The sequence below is a fragment of the Bombus huntii genome, chromosome 12, assembly GCF_024542735.1.
Source record: "Bombus huntii isolate Logan2020A chromosome 12, iyBomHunt1.1, whole genome shotgun sequence".
NCBI classification, from domain to species: Eukaryota; Metazoa; Arthropoda; class Insecta; order Hymenoptera; family Apidae; genus Bombus; species Bombus huntii.
This window is the reverse complement of record NC_066249.1, coordinates 2,524,997-2,544,612: the sequence shown is the minus strand read 5'-3', so window position 1 is coordinate 2,544,612 and position 19,616 is coordinate 2,524,997. Positions and strand designations below refer to the sequence as shown.

The window sequence follows — 19,616 nt, the reverse complement described above, 5'->3', positions numbered from 1 at the left end:
ACATTTCCTTATAATTTAATAATTTGCATAAGTAATCTTCATAACGGCAACCTTCGAATATCGAAAATTTATTAAACGTAATGGTTAATTTAGTAGCAAATGAATTGAAACATCAATTCAGAACGTAATTAAAAATTTTATTTCTCTTATTTGTCAGTCATAAATATATTTCGTTCAAATTCTAAATTAATGCAAGCAATACACTGTTATTATCAGAGGTATTCATATACTTTTCCAATTTCATTTATTAGAAATTATAAAATTTCACATACGGAAAAAGATGTCTTTAACACATTCAATGCGAAAGGATTTCTGCGATCTCTATATTTTATATTGAAAAAGATTGGAAACAATTTTTTCATTTGGTTTTTCTTAAAAAATGGCTAGAATACAAGTCAGACTGTTGAAAAATATACATAATAAAAAAAAGTGATATCGATACATTGACATCGTCACTGAAGAGATTCCTCTTCCTCAATACATGTATCGATTTCACACTGAACGTGTTAACCCCTTGCGGACTACTGCCGCATGTATGCATTATGCGTAAGCCATCAATTTGGCCGAGGAACTCATATATACGTTTGGCGAAAACAACTGATAGAACCAAAAGATTCATATGTGTGTTATTTTATTTATCCTGTGGAGAATCTGTGCATGTACATATGTCTAGAATTTAACATTTATGAACGAAAAGCACGTCTAAGCAGAAATGTGCACTGGCAATTTTAAATGACTATCGCGGCAGCAGCTCGGTCCCACGGTACGGTTAAATTCGAACCGTCCCGTCCGCAAAGGGTTAATATATATGACATCTATACCGATTCACGACAAAATTCGGATTCTAGTTACAAATACGAAATTATAACATATGCAAACATGAAAATAGGATTCCAACCATAATTTCTATAACTAAATATGTTGTAGAAACATAGTCTGTTCTTTAATTTATTATTTATCAAAATGTACTGACAAATGTTAACAATATTTATTCCGTGAATATCTCATAAAGTGCGCTTACGTAGCATTTGTAAAATATTCAAATATCTATCTTTCCATTTACATGTATATCTTAATTTTATTAAGCGATACGTTCAACGCACATCAGCAAAAAAATCTATGATATTATAAACTAAGTACGCGAAAAAAATACTTATTACAATGTATAGGTAACGTTTATGAATTGCTGCTTTTCTGTTGAAAAAATAATATAATGTCACGGAATAAAATTAAACATAATATTGCATTATACAAATTCAATGCAGATAGTGTAGTTGGGAAATATCTCACATAATGTACTTTGTGTTCATACTGTATGGCAATCTTTATCAACTACCTGTATCATGTTATGTTTGTAATAATATATTCAACATCAGTTGAAAATTCTTTAGTATTTCCTGCACTTTCGCGTACAATTTTCTGTGCTATTATTTAAAATATATTAAGAAAGAGTTTCATGCAAAGAATTGTTGAAAGAAGCATCAGTACGACATTTATTACTATTATTCGTGTCAGGTTACTGATGTGTCATTGGAACTTGAAACAATTTTCTTTTTTTATCTCATCCTCAGATGAAAAAATAATTATAAAATGTACAGTAGATACAACAACGCAATGAAAGCTGATACAAGACAAATTTTGTATTATCCTCTAATAGTAATTGTAAGATCCCCATTGATTGTATGGTCCGTATGCCTGTGGCCCTCCTTGTCCATATTGCCAATTCTGATAATTGGCATAGTTCGGATCGGAAGGAGGTGGATACTGTTGATAACCCTGTTGATATCCGCCTTGACCACCGTATTGACCACTTTGAAATTGTTGTTGTGACTGATATGGTCCACTTGGGCCGCTGCTGTATTGGTATGATGATTGCGAACTTACAGAAGGCGGAGGTGGTACATTAGATTGATCTCCAGTTTTAACTTTCTTTGGAGGAGAAGTATCTCTGCAGAACATAAAATTAAAATTATTTAATACATTTAATTGAGGACAGTTTAAGCACCTTTTTTATAAAAATAATACTTACGTTTTTGTGTCGTCATTCTTCGTCTTTTTCCGTTCCTTTGCTTGTTTAATACATTTTTGAAATTGCTCATGCGCTTTTAACACTTGTCGAATATCTGGACTAAAATCTTCGAGAAATTCTACTTTACGTTGTGCAAAAAGTACTCTTTGTTCAAGATCCGCGTGTTCTCGTTCTATAAACATATCCATATATCCTACAATTTCTTGAGTATCAACAGGAGTCCTTTGCATTCCCAAATCAATCAATTGTAAATAAAGCCTTGGATTATCTTTATCTTTTTCTGTTGCCTAAAAATGTATAATTTACATAATGCATAAAATGTAGTCATATGAGAAAAAACAAATTTGTAAAACGTATTTCAGAAATTCACATGAACATACCTTCAATAATACTTTAATTGCTTTATCCACATCACTCTTTACTTTACACAAAAATCGTGCATATTTTACTACAATATTATTCGCAATGGTTCTATTCTTACTATTGCTAATATAATTTTCATACAATGTACAAGCTTTATCTAAATCTCCTCTTCTACGCTCCAAATTTATTCTTCGATATGCCACTTGTAACATATTTGGTATTACATTATCAATATTTTCCAATATATTTGCTGCCTTCTCAAAATTGCCCTGACCCTCTTCAAATGTTGCCCATTGTAGATGTAAATTTGGTTTCTTCGGGTGATGCACCATACAAGCTCTCGTATATACATCTCTAATTTTTTCCACATTATCACCTTTCAAAGATTCCAGATAACGAACGAACTATGAAGAAATTAAAAAATATTTAAAGCATTCAATGTAGAGATTTTTTCAATTAGAGAAAAATAAATAAAACTTACTCTCATCCAGAACTCATCATATAAAGCACACGCTATTAAACATCTTTCAAATAAGATGATTATCCGATTCTGATCTTTTTGTTCAATTTCAAAGTCTAAATATTCTTTCCAATTTTTTAATTGACATCGTTCTAAAGGTTTAACGTGGAAATATGGCCTCTTAATCTATGAATGGAGATTAAATATTAAGTAATAAATGCTACACTAAATTATATAATATGCATACTTACACCTTCCTCATATGACCATCTTGCAGCAACTGCATTAATATTAGCTTTGTGCATTTTACGTCTACTACTAATGATTTTTTCTCTAATAGCACGGGTCTCCTCATCAGTTGGTGGAAGTTCATGTGGCGGCGGTTCTTCTCCAGGTGGTGCATCATCTGCTGCTGAAGTAGAAGTACTGTCATCCGACTTCAAAAGAGCTTTCACTTCAGCACGCAATGCAAGAAAATCGTCAACATTTAAAATACGATTGGGTAAGTTTGAAGAGACGAACTCTTGAAATGCATCGAAATGAGAAATATAACCAAGTGTTGGAGTACATAATAGGCGATCATATAATGCTGTTACTCTGCTTAGACGTTTGCCCTCCAATTCCCACTTTATATAGCTTTCCCAAAGACGATCAGATCTTAACAAAAAAGAATATTATAAGTATCCAAGTAGGTAAGCATATATATAAAATAGAAACCAATTTGTACCTGAATTCAAGACCACATGCCTCAATAGCTCTTTCGTATTGTTCTCGTAGTTTTTCTTCATCTTTTTCATAGACGGTTTTGCAGTGATTGATGTAATGAAGCCAAAGGTCGACACTGAGCGAAATGGCTTTCAAACCTTGGTCGAATACCTGTAGTAATGGTTTGCAATCACACTTAGAACGATTTACAAATGATTGGGCTGGTGGTGGGTAGACTTATACCTATTTCTTTTTTGTTTTTTGTTTTTTTTTTAGCTTTCGATAAGCATTACAGTTTTTTAGCAACGTATACTCACATATCATACGCGTACTGTAAATAAAGAGATTTAATTAACACAGAGATTGCAGAGCATTGTGCATTCACCTTAAAGTCAAGGAGTGTTCCGATCTGGGTGCCTCTGTGTCTTCCGCCACTTTTTCTTGCTCCCTCTCTGGCATGTTCACGTCCTAAGTCTTTGTTTCTGACTTTGATTTAACACCCAACCCAATCTTACTTACATTAAGTAAGGTACCGCATCTTATGCTTAAGTTACAATACTTTCTGTAGTAAGCTATGTGTACAAATGCTTACAGTAAATATTACACACAATTTCTTGCACGATAATATCGCAAATTGAAACAACTAGCCTTCGCTTGACTTACGTATCATATGTAGAATATTGATATAACGGTATAAGTAAAACATTAATATACGCAATAATATTGTAGATATCGCAGAATAATTAAGTAACTAGCTATTTGGTAAACGGAGAGAGTCGTATAGGTGCCGCAAGACGTGCTAGGCTGTTGGAAGGGAAAACCATATTTACGTGCGTGCACACTGCCCACGCGTCTTCCTAACTCGAGCTATTTTCATTAGATTGCGTTAATTAAATGATATCATAATGAGAAATAGACCTAATAGATATGGTAAACGAATTGACTCACCCTTTGGACATTTTCGGGGTTGCCTTTCTTCTTCTCGTAATCTGCAAACTTTCTCCAGTAACCGTAGCAATATGGATAACGCTCCAAAAATTTCGCATAAGCCTCACGTGCAGCTTCAGCATCATTCTGTATGATAAACAAGTATTACGGATGATTTTGATATAATTTTGACAATATATATATTTTTTGCTTTTCGAATTACCTCTTGATCGACATACTGAAGAAGATATGTCCATCCCGTGAAATCTGATGGATCTTCATTAACAGCTTTCCAGTATTTTTCTAATTCCGGTAAGGTCTTTTTCTTTGGTGATGCTGGTTTAGTTTCTTGTTTATTGTCCCCTGGATCTGCTTCCGTTGAAAGCGCAACTTTTTTTGCTGGTGTTTCGTCATTATTTTCAGATGTTGGTGAACTAGGATCATACTCTCCTTCTGCATTTAACTTACGTTTATCTGTAAAAGTGAACGTCGCACAAGGTAAAAAGATTTAAGTACAAAATAAAAATGTTTGTTAAGTAAACATTTTCTTCTTTGCGCTTACTTGTTCCTTCTATTTTATTCTTCTTTTCCAGGGTTTTACTCATTGTCTTTGTTCCACTTTTCTTCTTCTTTTCACTGTCTAATGGCAATTCATCTTCAGAAACTGATTCAGTTTCTCCTAAATCTGCAGGAGCTGCTGCTGGCAATTCTTCATCAGATACTGCTTCTGTTTCAGGTTCCTATATGTTAATGATAAAATATTATATACTGCAGATACACATATGTATATATACAAATAGATACAAAAAAATGTATATTTACTCTTTATCGTTTTGATAATAAAATACCTTTGTTGCAGCTTCAGTAGGCAATTCGTCTTCAGATACAGCTTCTGTATCGGGTTCTGTTTTCTTAATAGCATTCTCAGGTAAACATTCCATATCACCCTCTGTTGTTTCTGTCATCTCCACCATTCCTGTCATATCATAATCAGGCACAGTTTTTTCCGTAATATTTTCTATACTTTCTGATGTTTCTTGTTGACTATCTACCTCCATAACTTCAATTCCAGTACCTTCATTTATAACAGTTTCAGATTCAATTTCCTCTGTTTCTAAGATTTCTGTTACTTGTGTTATTGTTTCCCCATCATCATTCATAACTTCTTGGAAATCTATTAATACACGTTGATTTGTTTCATCATTACTAATATCTTGTCCTTCCATATCCATTTGTTCGCGTTCATTCAACATATCAACTTTATCCATACTACTTTCTTCTATGATCATACAATCTGATACTGTATTAGAATGATCCTAAAGTAAAAATAAAACATAATTCCTCCGAGGTAAAATTCTGGTATATATGACTTAAAAGAACAAAATATTATGTATTATTTACAATTTGAGATGTAGATGTTTCTAAATCAGGTACATTTTCTTGAACTTCTATTTGTACACTCTGATTCATATTAATTTCATGAATAGTAGTATCACTAGAATCTTCCAATTCCAAATGTAACATAGAAGAATCTTCTTCATTATGCTGTTCAATGATAATGTCACCAAATCTTTGCACCCCATTCTCTGGAATGCTTTCCATTACAACTTCTTCTTGTAATACAGGCACCTCCTCCTGAAAAATTGCAATTAGTTACCTCTATTGAATAAAATGTCGATTACATACATTGATGATTGCTAGAACTATCTGCAGTATTATGGAATTTACGCACCTCCACTTCTTCGATCTCTTGCACTTTTTTCGGAGAACGTGTAGCTCTTGCTAGAAGTTTCTTTACAGGAGATTTTTTCGCTACCACAGTAGTTTTACGTGCACGGCTAGATCTCGTACGTCGTACTAAAAAAAATAAAAATATTTAAAAAAATGCAAAATTTGAATGAAATATTTACGTTAGATGCGTGTGCGAGACGCCATTCGTTTAATGGCGGTTCGCAAGTCTTTGCTCAGCTGCCGGGTGTATTAATATTTTTGTTTCGTTTTATGTAAATGTATAAAAATATAAATGAATAACAATATTATGTCATGTTGGATACAGTTTCTTTCAGAAATATCATCTTACCGGGTTCATTTAAAGTGATCTCACTTTCATCACCACTTGCGGACGACATTTTGCCTTGATACAATCTCTGGAATGTAAAACGCAGAACTGATGAAGAAAATGGCGGCAGAATACTAAGAGAGGCCCTCTCTCAGAAACTTATGAACTAATATGATACAAATGATAAACTGACAAACCATTTTATCACCAATCAATAATAAATTGTACCGGGAAATATAAGAAAACATGTATGTATATATATGTCGGAGTCAGGTTGGCATTTTGGGGCGTTTGATGAACCTTTACTTACTTTACCGTCGCAAATGTAGCCGATATTTATCAGCCGTTATTTATAATGTGGACACTACCAGAGGCTACGAGTAATGGTAATAGGATGGTCGAGACAGGTGAGGTGACAACGAATTCAGGTTCGATAACGAATCCACGGTCCATGGGAGGACTAGTATCAACATGCTACTCGATTCGGGTAACTTCCCGATAACTCAATCGGCAATTCGTCCAACGACTCACTAACCAACTAACTAACTCTAACTCTAACTCACTTAATCCAAAAGAGGCTGCCCTTATATACTCCTGTCTCCGCCTCTCGGGTTAATCTTTGTTTTAAGGAGAGCCATATAATCATTTCATACCTCTGTCAGGTACATGTCCCTCCCGTGACCGTGGCTACGTCCGGTGACCTGCCATGTCACTCCGAGCCCAAACCCATCGTCATAAAGTCAGATTGGAACATTAAGACTATTTCTTATTTTTATTACTTAAGGGCGGCTATAGTAAAAGTCTGGACTAGTGTATTGGGGTTTTTTCCAACATTCCGGACGGGAAATCCCGCTGTCTTTCCCTCTCCGACATATATGTACATATTATAAACATTATTTTTTTGTGACTTCATATGTTTAAAAATTAAAAGAATCAAAGAATTCAAAAAAATAATAATTCTTTTAGTGCTACATATTTTTATTGTATATTATGAAAGTTGCATCTTAAAAGTACATATATATGCAAATGCATTCATAAATATAAAAAAACCCCATTACCTATTCGCTGGGCAAACCTTAAAACTTTTTAAAATGAAATAACAAATGAGTAAAAATAAAATATATATATATATAGAATCAAAGATTGTTTGAGCAGGATTATTAAGGATATACAAATACACGCATGTGCAAGAGAATCCGATAAAGAGCGCAAGTGCATAAAGTAATCTATCTCGTGTGGAATGTAGAACACATATTAAACGAAGTAAATACAGAGGTGCATGTATGTAATACAAGATTCTCTATGTATATATTTTTGTATACACGATTTTGTAAAACAACGTTTGTTGATGTTTGTAAATCCATATTACACGTTGATGTTCCGAGTTAAACGTGAATCAAAACAAGCGATGCTGAAGAAGATCGCGGATCATTCTATTTCGTTCATGATTTACCAATCCCAAACACCACGGAATTCCGAATCTTGTCGTTCTTTTCTTTTATCTCGTTCGCCAAATCGCCAGTGAAAACAATCGTCGTCTTCAATCTGCAACTGTTTCTAGGAAGATTAAGTTGTTGAGCTTCCGAAATGTTTTTTAAGAAGATGATCTAAGACAACTTGAAAATCGTCTTTCATTTTCAACATTTATGCAACATTGGGAATGTCAGAATGTTTAACTCAACCTGTATTTGGCGATAATAAGTGTGTATTTTGTAGCATACGAATATACGAATTCAAAAATTTGCGATAGGAAATGTCTTACAGTGATGGCGGGCGTCCAATTCGGAAGTATGGCACAAAGTCGCCGAAAAAGTTATGCGTGACGAAGAATGAAAATAGTGATAAAACAACAACAACCATTAACTGCAATAATCATCACCATAATCATTACCATCATAATCATCGCTTTCTCGACACCCCTCAGCCGTCAGTACACAAACGTAATCTCTATATTGTTTCTTTTCCTTTGATACTGCTGTTCAATGTTCTGAGGACACTTCTTTATCAGTTATTTGTGGTATTTAAGTACTTATATACATCTACATCTCAGCTGATTCAACGAAGACAAGCTTGCAAGCAGACCTGCCAGCTAGAGATCGTAGTTGGTCAAAAGTCTAGTGAAAATTTAAATAATAATTTAAATAATCCTGGGCAAACTGAGAACGAGGGAATGTCGCAAGTGCCTAGAAGGCAGGTTGGTCCTGGCCCTGGAGACCCATTACTTGCAAAACAAAAACATCATCATCGTAGAGCTTTTGAATTTATTAGTAAAGCACTTAAGATTGACGAAGATAATGAAGGTATTCTTAGATATATCTAGATTACCTGTTTCTTATGATTTGCTTCTTTTTGATATTTCATTTTCAATACTACTTTTATTAGGCCAGAAAGAAATGGCAATTGAACTTTATAAGAAGGGAATTGGAGAATTAGAAAAAGGAATAGCTATAGAATGTAATGGTGGTCGAGGAGAAGTATGGGAACATGCACAAAGACTTCATGATAAAATGCGCACTAATTTGGCAATGGCAAAGGATAGACTTGATTTTCTTGGTTTGTAAACAAATATTTTAAATACATGGCACATTTCTTAAGCTGTTCCACTTGCATTAACAAAATTATATATCACTTATTTATAAATTTTTTTTATAATTATAACGTATTCTTAAATAAAGTTATGGTACAGCTTAAGAATAATTCAATATTTATGTATTTAGCATGCTCATGTGTTAATTGTTCTATATTGTTCACGCGTATGTGTGCATCTGTGTGTATGTGTGTGTCTGCGCGAGAGTATTTATGCGTGAATGTACTCGTGCGTGTATGCATGCGCGCGTTATCCCTTTTTTTAATGGTTTCATTTTTGGCACAATATGTTTTTTTCATAAGCGACGCAAATTTTTATGTACAAATTAGTAGCCAAACTTCATATAGTAGCGTTCCTAACAGCCATCTGAGCATTCATTTCAAATCTAAGTACTAATTATATAGTTTACAATTTGGACAAAAGTTAACGAAATTTATGGGTTCAAACTGTACTTAGCTATTTAGCCTACTGCAGCATGGCAGAGAATGTTTTTCCTTTTTGTAGTGAGTGTGTGTGAGCTGAAAAAACTGGATATCTGCAATGAATATCGTGCTCCTGGAAATAAAATGGACAACGAACATCCAGGAAAGAATCTGAGGGTCCGACGCAATATACACACATTACAAACAACTCGATCTTCTTTAAATACAAATCATACTAAAAACACAAACAGTACACAAACAGTGAACATAGGGCAGAATACATGTACCCAAATTCCCAAGTTAAGGCCACGTTCACCAAAAAACTATTCTGCCCATTCTGAAGGTACTGTTTGTCTGAAGTTTTGGGCTTACAATGCAGATTTTGAATGTAAATTTGATAATTGCTTCTGTAAAACTGTTGTTTCTATTCCATTGTTAACACATGCATCTATTATTAGTTTTTGATGTAATACAACAAGTAATAAATGCAAGCATGTTATATTATTTGCTATGATTAACATAGTTTTGCCACACTTTGTAATGTAATATATTTATCTGAATTTAGAATGAAGTAATTTAAAAAGAAATAGAATTATTTATATGTAGGTATGTATGAGACTACACACACACACACACACACACACACACACACACACACACACACACACACACACACACACACACACACACACACACACACACACACACACACACACACACACACACACACGATACTATGTGCATGTGTATATATACTTTATATGAAACAATGAATTAAGAAGACAAATTAGTTTATATGCATGAATGTATGCTTCATATAAACATTTAAAGTTTTATTTGAAAAACACATTAGAGTAGTCTAAAAAGTATTTGTTACATTTATATTCTAAAAAACATTTTTATGTTTATTTTGTAATCTCATATTTAGTGCTCAGATATCATTTGTTCATTACTATATATGACTTTTTAACAATATAAAATATTTTATATATATGAAATATTAACAATGTAATGTATGCTCTTAATATTTTAATCATATATTACATATGTATTATAAATGTAGTCTAATTATATCACATGCATACTAGTTTGACAAATATATTTAATTCTTTTTATATTGATTGAAATTATTAATAATTACTTCTTTCATTGCAAAGCGTTTGTCTTGTATTTTATTCCTTGTAATAGTACTATATAATAGAGTTAACAGAGATTCATATTTAAAAGTACTAATAGTTTCATTTTTATGTGTTTATTATTTGGGTATTATTTGTTTTATGTTGTTATAGCATCTGGAAGAAAATTATCTGTTCCTGGAAAAAGAGTGGGGACAGTTATAAGCAAAAGTCAAACATTACCACGCAGCATGGGACGCTCAACACCAGTACAATCTTGTCATAGAGTTACACCTATTAAACCATCATCTACGCCACCTTCTGTAAAAAGACAATTATCAGTACCTGGAAATGGTTCACCTGTTAGGAGACCAGGAACACCAACTACATCAAACAGTAATAGAGGAACACCTACAAGAAAAGTACCTCTTTTAAAAGGTGTAGATCCGAAACTTGCACAAGTAATTTTAGATGAGATTTTAGAAGGAGGTGCAGCAGTACATTGGGAGGACATTGCTGGTCAAGAAGTCTGTAGCTATTATATCTATAAATTGTTAAATAAGGAAAAATGTATAATATAGTAGATAAACTTACAATTTTATATTTTTTTTTATAAAACAGACTGCAAAGCAAGCATTACAAGAGATAGTCATCTTGCCTTCATTAAGACCAGAATTATTTACTGGCTTACGAACACCGGCAAGAGGTTTATTATTATTTGGTCCACCAGGAAATGGAAAGACATTGCTTGCACGTGCTGTGGCTACCCAGTGCAACGCTACATTTTTTTCAATATCTGCTGCTAGTCTTACATCGAAATATGTTGGAGAAGGAGAAAAGCTAGTACGAGCTCTTTTTGCTATAGCACGAGAATTACAGCCATCTGTGATCTTTGTTGACGAAGTGGATTCGTTGTTAAGTGAACGTAGAGATAATGAACATGAAGCTTCACGGTAGATCTGTTCAAGTTTTGACATTTATGTAAAATGATTAATATTTATCTAATTGACAATTATTATATAGGCGATTGAAGACGGAATTTTTAGTTGAATTTGATGGTTTGCCATGTAATCCAGAAGAAAGGGTATTAGTTATGGCTGCTACAAATAGACCTCAAGAATTGGATGAAGCTGCATTAAGGAGATTCACAAAGCGAGTATATGTTACGTTGCCAGATTTACGAACAAGAATTATGTTACTGAAGCGACTTTTAGCTAAACATAATGATCCTTTAACACCAGAAGAACTAAATGAGATGGCAGTTTTAACCCAGGGCTATTCTGGAAGCGATTTAACGGGTTTAGCAAAGGATGCAGCACTTGGCCCTATTAGAGGTAAGATAAAATATAAAGTTTCTATTACACATTTTCCATTATGCTTACTTAGACTGAATGGATATGAAAGATTTTGACCAGATAGTCTAACAAATAAATTAATCATTATTAAGTATGTATAAACGATATATCGTAAAGTTTGTAAAAAAAGATGTATTAATATTGTACAGAACTTAATCCAGATCAAGTAAAAGAATTGGACCTTAATTCCGTACGCAATATTACAATGCAAGATTTTCGTGATTCTCTTAAAAGAATTCGTAGATCAGTGTCACCTGCAAGTTTAGCAGCTTATGAAAAGTGGAGCTTCGAATATGGTGATGTAAGTCTATGATTTTTAAGAATTAGTTGATGCACAAGGCTGGAAAATAAGTTACACTAAAATATCTGCACATTCTAAAAAAAAAAAAGAAAAAAGGAACTTAATGACGGAAAATGCAACAAAAATGATTTTCTGCGATATTAATTATTACAGAGTGTAAATATATCAGCTTTTACATTTTCTAAGCTAATTTATAAATGACATCTATATACAAAAAGAAAATGTTATGATATTGCAAAAGGCACTCTTGCTAAGTACTGTTTTTTAAATCATATTACAGCAGTAACACTGTAATATTACTAGCTTTATATTACATATATAATACATTCTATACTCCATCCAGCAATCAGGTATTATAGATTTAAGTTTAAGTTGATATTACTTCATACTTATATTACTACACTCTAAAGATGTTGATATTAGAATTCCAATGTTTGTAGTTATACTGTCTATGTAGATTTTGGTAACTTTTTATTTCATATTTTGGTAAATCATGAACATTAATTTATTATTATTTACTTTCTTGTTATACGGTTATGCGCTAATAAGTTTAGTATAAATTATTCTAATAATGCAAAGAAGAATGTAATTCTACAATTAGCAATTACAATATGCACTTTATAATAAAAAGAGTAATGTAAATACTTAATTACCATTCAAGCACAATTGATTTGAATAATGTTAGCAGGAAGACTGTATTTGCATATGAAACAGCTCACGTCCAATCAGATAATAAAACAATTACTGTAATTGGGTGTAAAGGATTAACTACTGCTATAATTATGTTATCAAATAAGCATAAAAATGAATGAATATCTTGGTTTTGCACAAGCACGTGCTAAAAGTAAAGTATGCAGATAAAATCGTTTTAGGCACGTGAGTTTTGTAAAAATAACAAATTGCATATTGTATAACATATTGGGGGAAAATATTATTCATGTTATGTTTGGTAACATTTCAGATATTCGTTTGATAATTGTTAAAATGAAATTATATAATTAAGATCTTTTAACAGGGGGTATTATGCTTATCAAAATATATATCAATTCTTGATTTGATGAGATTTCTATGAGACAACGAACTGGAATTATATATTTGAACTTCGTGAAATTAAAAATATTTATTATTTATAGGTAAATATTATCAGTAAAAAATTAATGTTATGATAAAGGTATGCTACAAAAGGAAGTTGGATATATAAAAGTTTTTGATATTCATCTACTGCTTCAAATGCTCAACTAAAAGGTGATTGTGCTTGTACGATATAATCACTGATTTAAAAACACATTTATTGCAAAACCATAATACTAAGCTTCGATACTAGTCTGATATTGTTTCAATTTGAAATTAGTTAATAAGAACCTCCTAATTTTACTCGACGTACATGTATTTGCTTATAAGAGAAGCGTGGAGTAATTATTTCTTCACCTTGTAACTCGTTACAATTCTTGCTTTTCAATAACGATAATGCAACGAGTTCGAAGCTTCTCTTGTGTGATCACTAGTTAATACTGACCCATGTAGTATAGTATAATCTATGCATAACATATTACGTAAAATGATGTTAAAAATTTCTTTTTAATTTTTGTCATGTAATGAAACAAGGATTGCCCGTTTCACTTGTTACAATTTTTAATATCAGTTACGACTGATGCACTGATAGAAAAATGGTAATAGTTGTACAAAGTATAAATTTGCACTTGCGCAAAGTTGCGCACCTCTTTATTATTGAATATACGAACATAACTGAAGTTACAAATAATGTCAAAGTTCAATCTCAGCATTATATCAATGTAGATGTATTAAGTTCAATATGTATTGCTGAATGCTGTATGAAACGAATTTTGATTGAAAAATTTATGAACTTGATGTTAAGTCAATGTTAAAACCATTTATGTTGCAAAAGTATAATATGAACTGTATTGAAGTTTTGGTTATATGTAAAGTTTTTCGGCGTTAAATAATTTATGGTAAGCATAAGTAAAATATTTTTGCCCGAATTTTATCGATGATCTTGCACAACAGACTGTTATTAATATGGGTATATCTCTATTTACAACCCTGGCCTTCCATGTTAAAAACACGCTCAGCCTCAATTAAGTTATTTTGCTACTTTTATAAAAACTTGTAATAGGAAATTTCTTAAGAATATAAGCAAATAATAATGCTAATATTAATTATTGCTGCGTAAATTAAAAGTAATCAAATGTGAATTAATTATAAGAAATGTCTGTGCATGACTACACAAATTATGTTTCCTTAATTGTAAGTTTCAACCCTCTTTTTTTCGATATTATAAAAGGATAAAAGTTATATTGGTAACCGCATAAAATTGATTTTAAGATATTTCAAACCACTTTTAATATGCACTAATATGCAATTTTACTAAAATGATAGTGATGTTTGCAAAATAAGTAGTAACTGATTTGATAAAACGTAACATAAAACATACAAAACTTATTTTTATTTCGTGAATGATGTTTTTCATAGATCTTTTTTCAATTATACTTTGATTAAATGCCAAATCTATATTTCTCAACAATATCATAAATTACGTAAAAAAATATGTAGAACAAGGTAGACAGATTATAATTGTAGATTGCAAACTAAAATTTTCGTTGAGCAACTCCTTCTTTTAATATATTATATCCTAGTTCGCTTGATGAAACAATTAACAAATACATATTTAATTAACATCTATATACTCAGTGACATCATGCAATTAAATAGTAATTTTTGAATGTAACTGAATAGTATAGTGTCACTTATTGTACAAAAATACAAGATATCCTACTTAGTATTTTGCCGCCGTGTGATCGAGATCGAGGAACGCATGTATTGTGTAATAAAGTGTACAGTACAAATTATTCTAGCGCATTTCATTTTAGAAAAGGAATGCTCGCAATTTTCACGTGAAAATTAATTAAATTATTCACAGTATTACCGAATTCAGTTTTAATTAAAGTATTAAAATATTCTAACTTGACATTGCTATAATATTCACCAAAGAAAAATTTTTTTATTTTATAGTAATGGTATAACCAGCGTAATGTTTTCCGTTTAAATCGAACATAACGACGTCCCTTTTATACAGAAGTTGTGTTTCCTTCAATAAATCGCAAACATTGTACTTAACGTTAAATTTTATTGTGTCAAAAAATCAGTCAGAATTATATCTTCTACATAAGTCATCAAGTGTTTTAAGTGCTTGACGAGATAGTTTGCAGAAAAAAATATGCTCGGTTAACGTAAACAATTATTGTAAAAGTATGTCGGCTGTAAAATAAAATTACCTTGTATGTACTTAAAAAACTTATTATATTATTTTTACATTTAACCAGTTATAAACGAAGGTACTACGTTTCTTATAAATTTAAAAAGTCACTTTTGTTATTATTTCATAACTTTATATTTTATAATAACGTGGGCTATGAAATAATACAAAATATTGTGTATTTTAAATATTTATTCCTTTTTTTTCATTCAAAGGACAATTTGTTTTTATTATAAGATAACATTATCCTAAGCATCTTCGAGGGCTTCGCACCCTACTGTACCTAAATTACTTTTTATATAACATTTTTTTTTATGTCTTCCATCGGTTCACTGATTATTATTAATCCATAGACAAGTTTTTTTTCTTAAATTGGCTCTCCATAGTTCGATATCACTTATCGCAGTCAATCATTGCTATATTCGATTTTATGTTTCTTCTGTTATTACATTCAGTACTGACTTTATACAAATTGGTTTTGAAAGGTTTATGGCTTATTATCGTCGGTGGTGAAGCGAAGTATCGATAAATTTTACTCTAACTCACTCTAATTTATTTATTATTTATTTATTAACTTAATGAAACGTATTTTGGAAAATAAGTTTTCAAGAAATAATCAGAATGAAAATGATAAATTCTTAAAAAACGTAATAAATAAATATTAAACCTAACTTTATTGAAAATTGAAAATATTAAAGTTCTGCAATAATTTTCACCTGTATAGTATTTGGAAGACACGAAGGCATATGTATCGTGCCATGTGATAATTGCAATAATGTCAAAATATCAGATAACATCAAATGTGATTGTCAATTGATATACTAATTATTACAAGAAAAGAACTGAATATTTTACAACATATTTAAAGGAACAAAATTTCAACTATTGATATACAAATCAGTAAAGGTAGAACAATAGTGACTCCAACTCTTAGTGGAAGTGTTCACCATTATCATTACCATTATACTTAAATTACATTGTAATAATTACATCAAGATTCACTATTTCTTTGTACAAATGGAGAGGAGTCACTAAGCAATATAACAAAGTATATTCAATTAAGTTAAATTCAGCATAAAATATTTCATTTTTGACACTTCCAGAAGTATTTTCTTAAAATTTGTTATGAGAATGTTTTTTGTACATTTACCACCGACGATAAATATCACAAAACGAGAAAAGTTTACAACTCGTTTATCCACTCGCATAGTTTACTTTAATAAGGGCCCTGCACACGTCAAAGCATGCATCCAAATCTAGCTACATCACAGGCGCCGTGTCTACCTATAATCCCTATCTTATACTATGTTCAATGTCATACTTTGTGTTTACCATAAATGAACATTTATCTCTGTTCATTAATGATTTGAAATAAACTAAAGATTGGTAATTGTGGCAAAAATATTAAAAATATAACAACGCAATGTTCGCATACATACGTACACCTTACGCAGCACAACGAATGCAGGGCTCATCAAGGGGCTGCAATTTTAAATTCAGAAATATACCTCATTCAACAGCATAAAAATCGTCTTGAAAAAATTGTTATATTACACTGATGGATCGACTGCTATGATATTTCCTTTTTCAATGAAAATTGCAAGATATATTTGTATTTGTTACAATGGTATACGTTTCTATTGTTTGGCAAGGAAAACATATAAGAAAGATGTATATTTAAATATCTCAGTGTATATATTCAATATATATATCACTTTGAACTTTTGATAAAGTCTTTTGAAATATAATACCAATCGATATTGATACAACCAAATTTGAGGATTTCTTTTTGTATAATACTTCAATCGAAGTACAACTGGAAAATTTGTACATATGATGCTGCAGTCAAAATACCAATAAACTTGTTGGAATAGGTATATGACAGAACAGATTTTGCGAACGCCCCAAGGGCAAATGTATCATATGTAACAATTAGTTGATGTTGATCAATGATCAGTTTCATTGCGTGGGGTATTGTGGCATGGTATATGTTACCATTGCAGGTTGCTGACCTGGTGGCAATGGTGCAGTTGCAGTCGGCGGTGCGGCGGTCGCTTGTGCTGGTTGCCATGTACCTGCACCAGGAGCAGGCATTCGCATGCTATTCATATATTGAGCCTGTTGTCCATAATATTGACCATAGTACTGAGCAGGCTGTAAAAATTGACCTTGCATTTGTGGATATCCTTGAGGATACCAGTAACTCATTTGCTGGCCATATCCATATGCATATTGTCCAGCCCCAGCTGTAACCTATTAAACAAAAAAGACAATATATATTTTAATATTTATTATTTTTTTAATTTGTTAAAGAAAAGAGATATGGATCATCAAAATAAAAAATATACGCATTAAAATAACCTGTTGAGCTTGGTGATTTGCATTTGGGCCCACACTATTAGGATCTCCATTTTCTTTTCCCCAGAAACATTTAACAATGCTACCATTAATTTCTGTGTTATGTGTTGATTCTATGGCATGTGTTGCAGCTTCCTTAGTAGTAAATTTTATGAATGCATATCCTTTATCCTTAAATACTCTTATATCTTGTATAGTACCAAAGGGAGAAAATGTTTTGGTTATCAGGTCATCTGTAATGCCATTTGTAAAACCTCCACAGTATACTGTGCAATTAGTTGGACTACTTTGGTTATATACCTATTAATGATAATATACACAAATTAGAAAATAAACAAAATTAGTTATGTTGTCAACAAGTGAGCTATATGTAACTTCTATAGATCTTAATTAGAAACAAGGGTAAGGAAATTGATAGGTGACCGCTATTGAAATTTGAAACATACCTCTTCATAGTTAGGTTTACTATTATTTGAATGTCGTGGCCTTTCGGATCTTGGTGGTGGCGGTTTTCTAGTCGACCAATTTGTCCTGATGCTTCTAGATCCAAGCCACTGACCATTCATAGCTGCTATCGCTGCCTCAGCTTCAGACTTTTTGACAAATGATACAAAAGCATATCCTTTACTTTTCATAGTTTGTGGATCGCGGACAATTCTACAATTGCTAATTTCGCCAAAAGGCGCGAATGCTTCTTTCAAAGTTTGTGTTTCGATTTCTGGCGACAGGTCGCCGACAAATATGTGATGATGATTACTTGTGTCCAACTTCGGCTGATTTCCAGGGCTCGTTGCCCAGTTAACCTTCATTTCCTTATTCAGGAAGGATCGCTTGTTCATGGCGGCTAGCGCTGTAGCCGCGCATTGATGATTCGTAAATTCGACGAATGCATATGGGTCGTTGCCTGGTTCTCGTATAATCTTGCATCCTTTAACTGCACCTATTTGTGAAAAAAGTGCGCACAATAGTTCCTCCGACACCGAAGTGTCTAGATTTCCCACATAGAGCGTTCGCGGATTGCTTTCTTCGCTCATGCTCGTTCTTTCACGACGCCTGTACTTCCTTATTTAACTAATTTCCTTACTTTCCTTCGGCTTAATTTACGGTTCACACGTTCAGTGCGTGGTACGTGCATTTACCTCGACCCCAGCATCAGAATTCAGATTTTCTCGCCTTTTCCAAAGAACACGGACGGTTGAACGCGAAGCTACACCCAGCCTCTACGTCATACTAACATAAAATGGCCGCTCTCCTGCTTCACTACTTTCCCTTCAATCATCCACATAAACTTTCCGATTCTACCGATTGACTTACTTAAAACTACCCTTGCTTCACGCCTGTTCACTTTCTTTTACCTACCCACCTAAACTTTCTTAAATTTACCCGAATTACTCAAAACTTTGTCAGCTAAAGTGTAAAGAACACGTGTTTTTGTATCATCCGTCGAAGATTTCATAACAGGTAGCGCGAAAACGCTTGTGAATCATTGGCCTACAAAATTCACTAGACAATTACTTTTTTAAGGTTCGCTTCCATTAAATTTTAATTTTTTCTTAATACAATGTTGATATTATTTATCCTTCACAAGGTGACAGTAATTGACTATAATGATCTTTAATATTAAATCTTTAATATCATTAAAACTAATCAATTTTAATATC

The 19,616-nt window shown here is 32.2% G+C and overlaps 3 protein-coding genes across 9 annotated transcripts; 1 reads left to right on the top strand and 2 right to left on the bottom strand.

Moving 5' to 3' along the window:
- Positions 1 to 116: 116 nt before the first annotated feature.
- On the bottom strand, positions 117 to 7,226 carry LOC126872091 (pre-mRNA-processing factor 39). 4 transcript variants are annotated; one of them, XM_050631633.1, is made up of 15 exons: positions 6,741 to 6,806; positions 6,565 to 6,631; positions 6,217 to 6,341; positions 5,886 to 6,119; positions 5,560 to 5,800; positions 5,333 to 5,460; positions 5,047 to 5,224; positions 4,708 to 4,958; positions 4,506 to 4,631; positions 3,580 to 3,728; positions 3,104 to 3,509; positions 2,874 to 3,038; positions 2,410 to 2,796; positions 2,030 to 2,316; positions 117 to 1,948 (listed from the first exon to the last, which is right to left on the bottom strand). In XM_050631633.1, exons 1-15 carry the CDS (start codon positions 6,789 to 6,791, stop codon positions 1,651 to 1,653), a joined length of 3,093 nt encoding a protein of 1,030 aa, XP_050487590.1. In that variant the 5' UTR covers positions 6,792 to 6,806; the 3' UTR covers positions 117 to 1,650. The 4 variants fall into 4 exon arrangements, with proteins under 4 accessions (XP_050487590.1, XP_050487588.1, XP_050487589.1 ...); XM_050631631.1 differs by lacking the exon at positions 6,741 to 6,806 and adding an exon at positions 7,197 to 7,226 and having other exon boundaries at positions 5,333 to 5,800; XM_050631632.1 differs by lacking the exon at positions 6,741 to 6,806 and adding an exon at positions 6,854 to 7,082 and having other exon boundaries at positions 5,333 to 5,800.
- A 218-nt stretch (positions 7,227 to 7,444) lies between these two features.
- Positions 7,445 to 16,747, top strand: LOC126872095 (spastin). 3 transcript variants are annotated; one of them, XR_007691844.1, is made up of 8 exons: positions 7,445 to 8,843; positions 8,926 to 9,096; positions 9,635 to 9,895; positions 10,842 to 11,194; positions 11,289 to 11,620; positions 11,691 to 11,819; positions 11,909 to 12,001; positions 12,172 to 12,319. XR_007691844.1 is itself a non-coding variant. In XM_050631638.1 (8 exons), exons 2-8 carry the CDS (start codon positions 8,297 to 8,299, stop codon positions 12,333 to 12,335), a joined length of 2,139 nt encoding a protein of 712 aa, XP_050487595.1. In that variant the 5' UTR covers positions 7,455 to 8,244; positions 8,294 to 8,296; the 3' UTR covers positions 12,336 to 16,747. The 3 variants fall into 3 exon arrangements, 2 of the variants coding, with proteins under 2 accessions (XP_050487595.1, XP_050487596.1); XM_050631638.1 differs by having other exon boundaries at positions 7,455 to 8,244; positions 8,294 to 8,843; positions 11,691 to 12,001; positions 12,172 to 16,747; XM_050631639.1 differs by lacking the exon at positions 9,635 to 9,895 and having other exon boundaries at positions 7,471 to 8,843; positions 11,691 to 12,001; positions 12,172 to 16,747.
- On the bottom strand, positions 15,772 to 19,398 carry LOC126872104 (nucleolysin TIAR). 2 transcript variants are annotated; one of them, XM_050631657.1, is made up of 4 exons: positions 18,402 to 19,398; positions 17,959 to 18,255; positions 17,610 to 17,850; positions 15,772 to 17,079 (listed from the first exon to the last, which is right to left on the bottom strand). In XM_050631657.1, the coding sequence occupies exons 1-4, from the start codon at positions 18,987 to 18,989 to the stop codon at positions 17,072 to 17,074; spliced, it is 1,134 nt and encodes a 377-aa protein (XP_050487614.1). In that variant the 5' UTR covers positions 18,990 to 19,398; the 3' UTR covers positions 15,772 to 17,071. The 2 variants fall into 2 exon arrangements, with proteins under 2 accessions (XP_050487614.1, XP_050487613.1); XM_050631656.1 differs by having other exon boundaries at positions 15,772 to 17,850.
- Between the last annotated feature and the right edge of the window lie 218 nt (positions 19,399 to 19,616).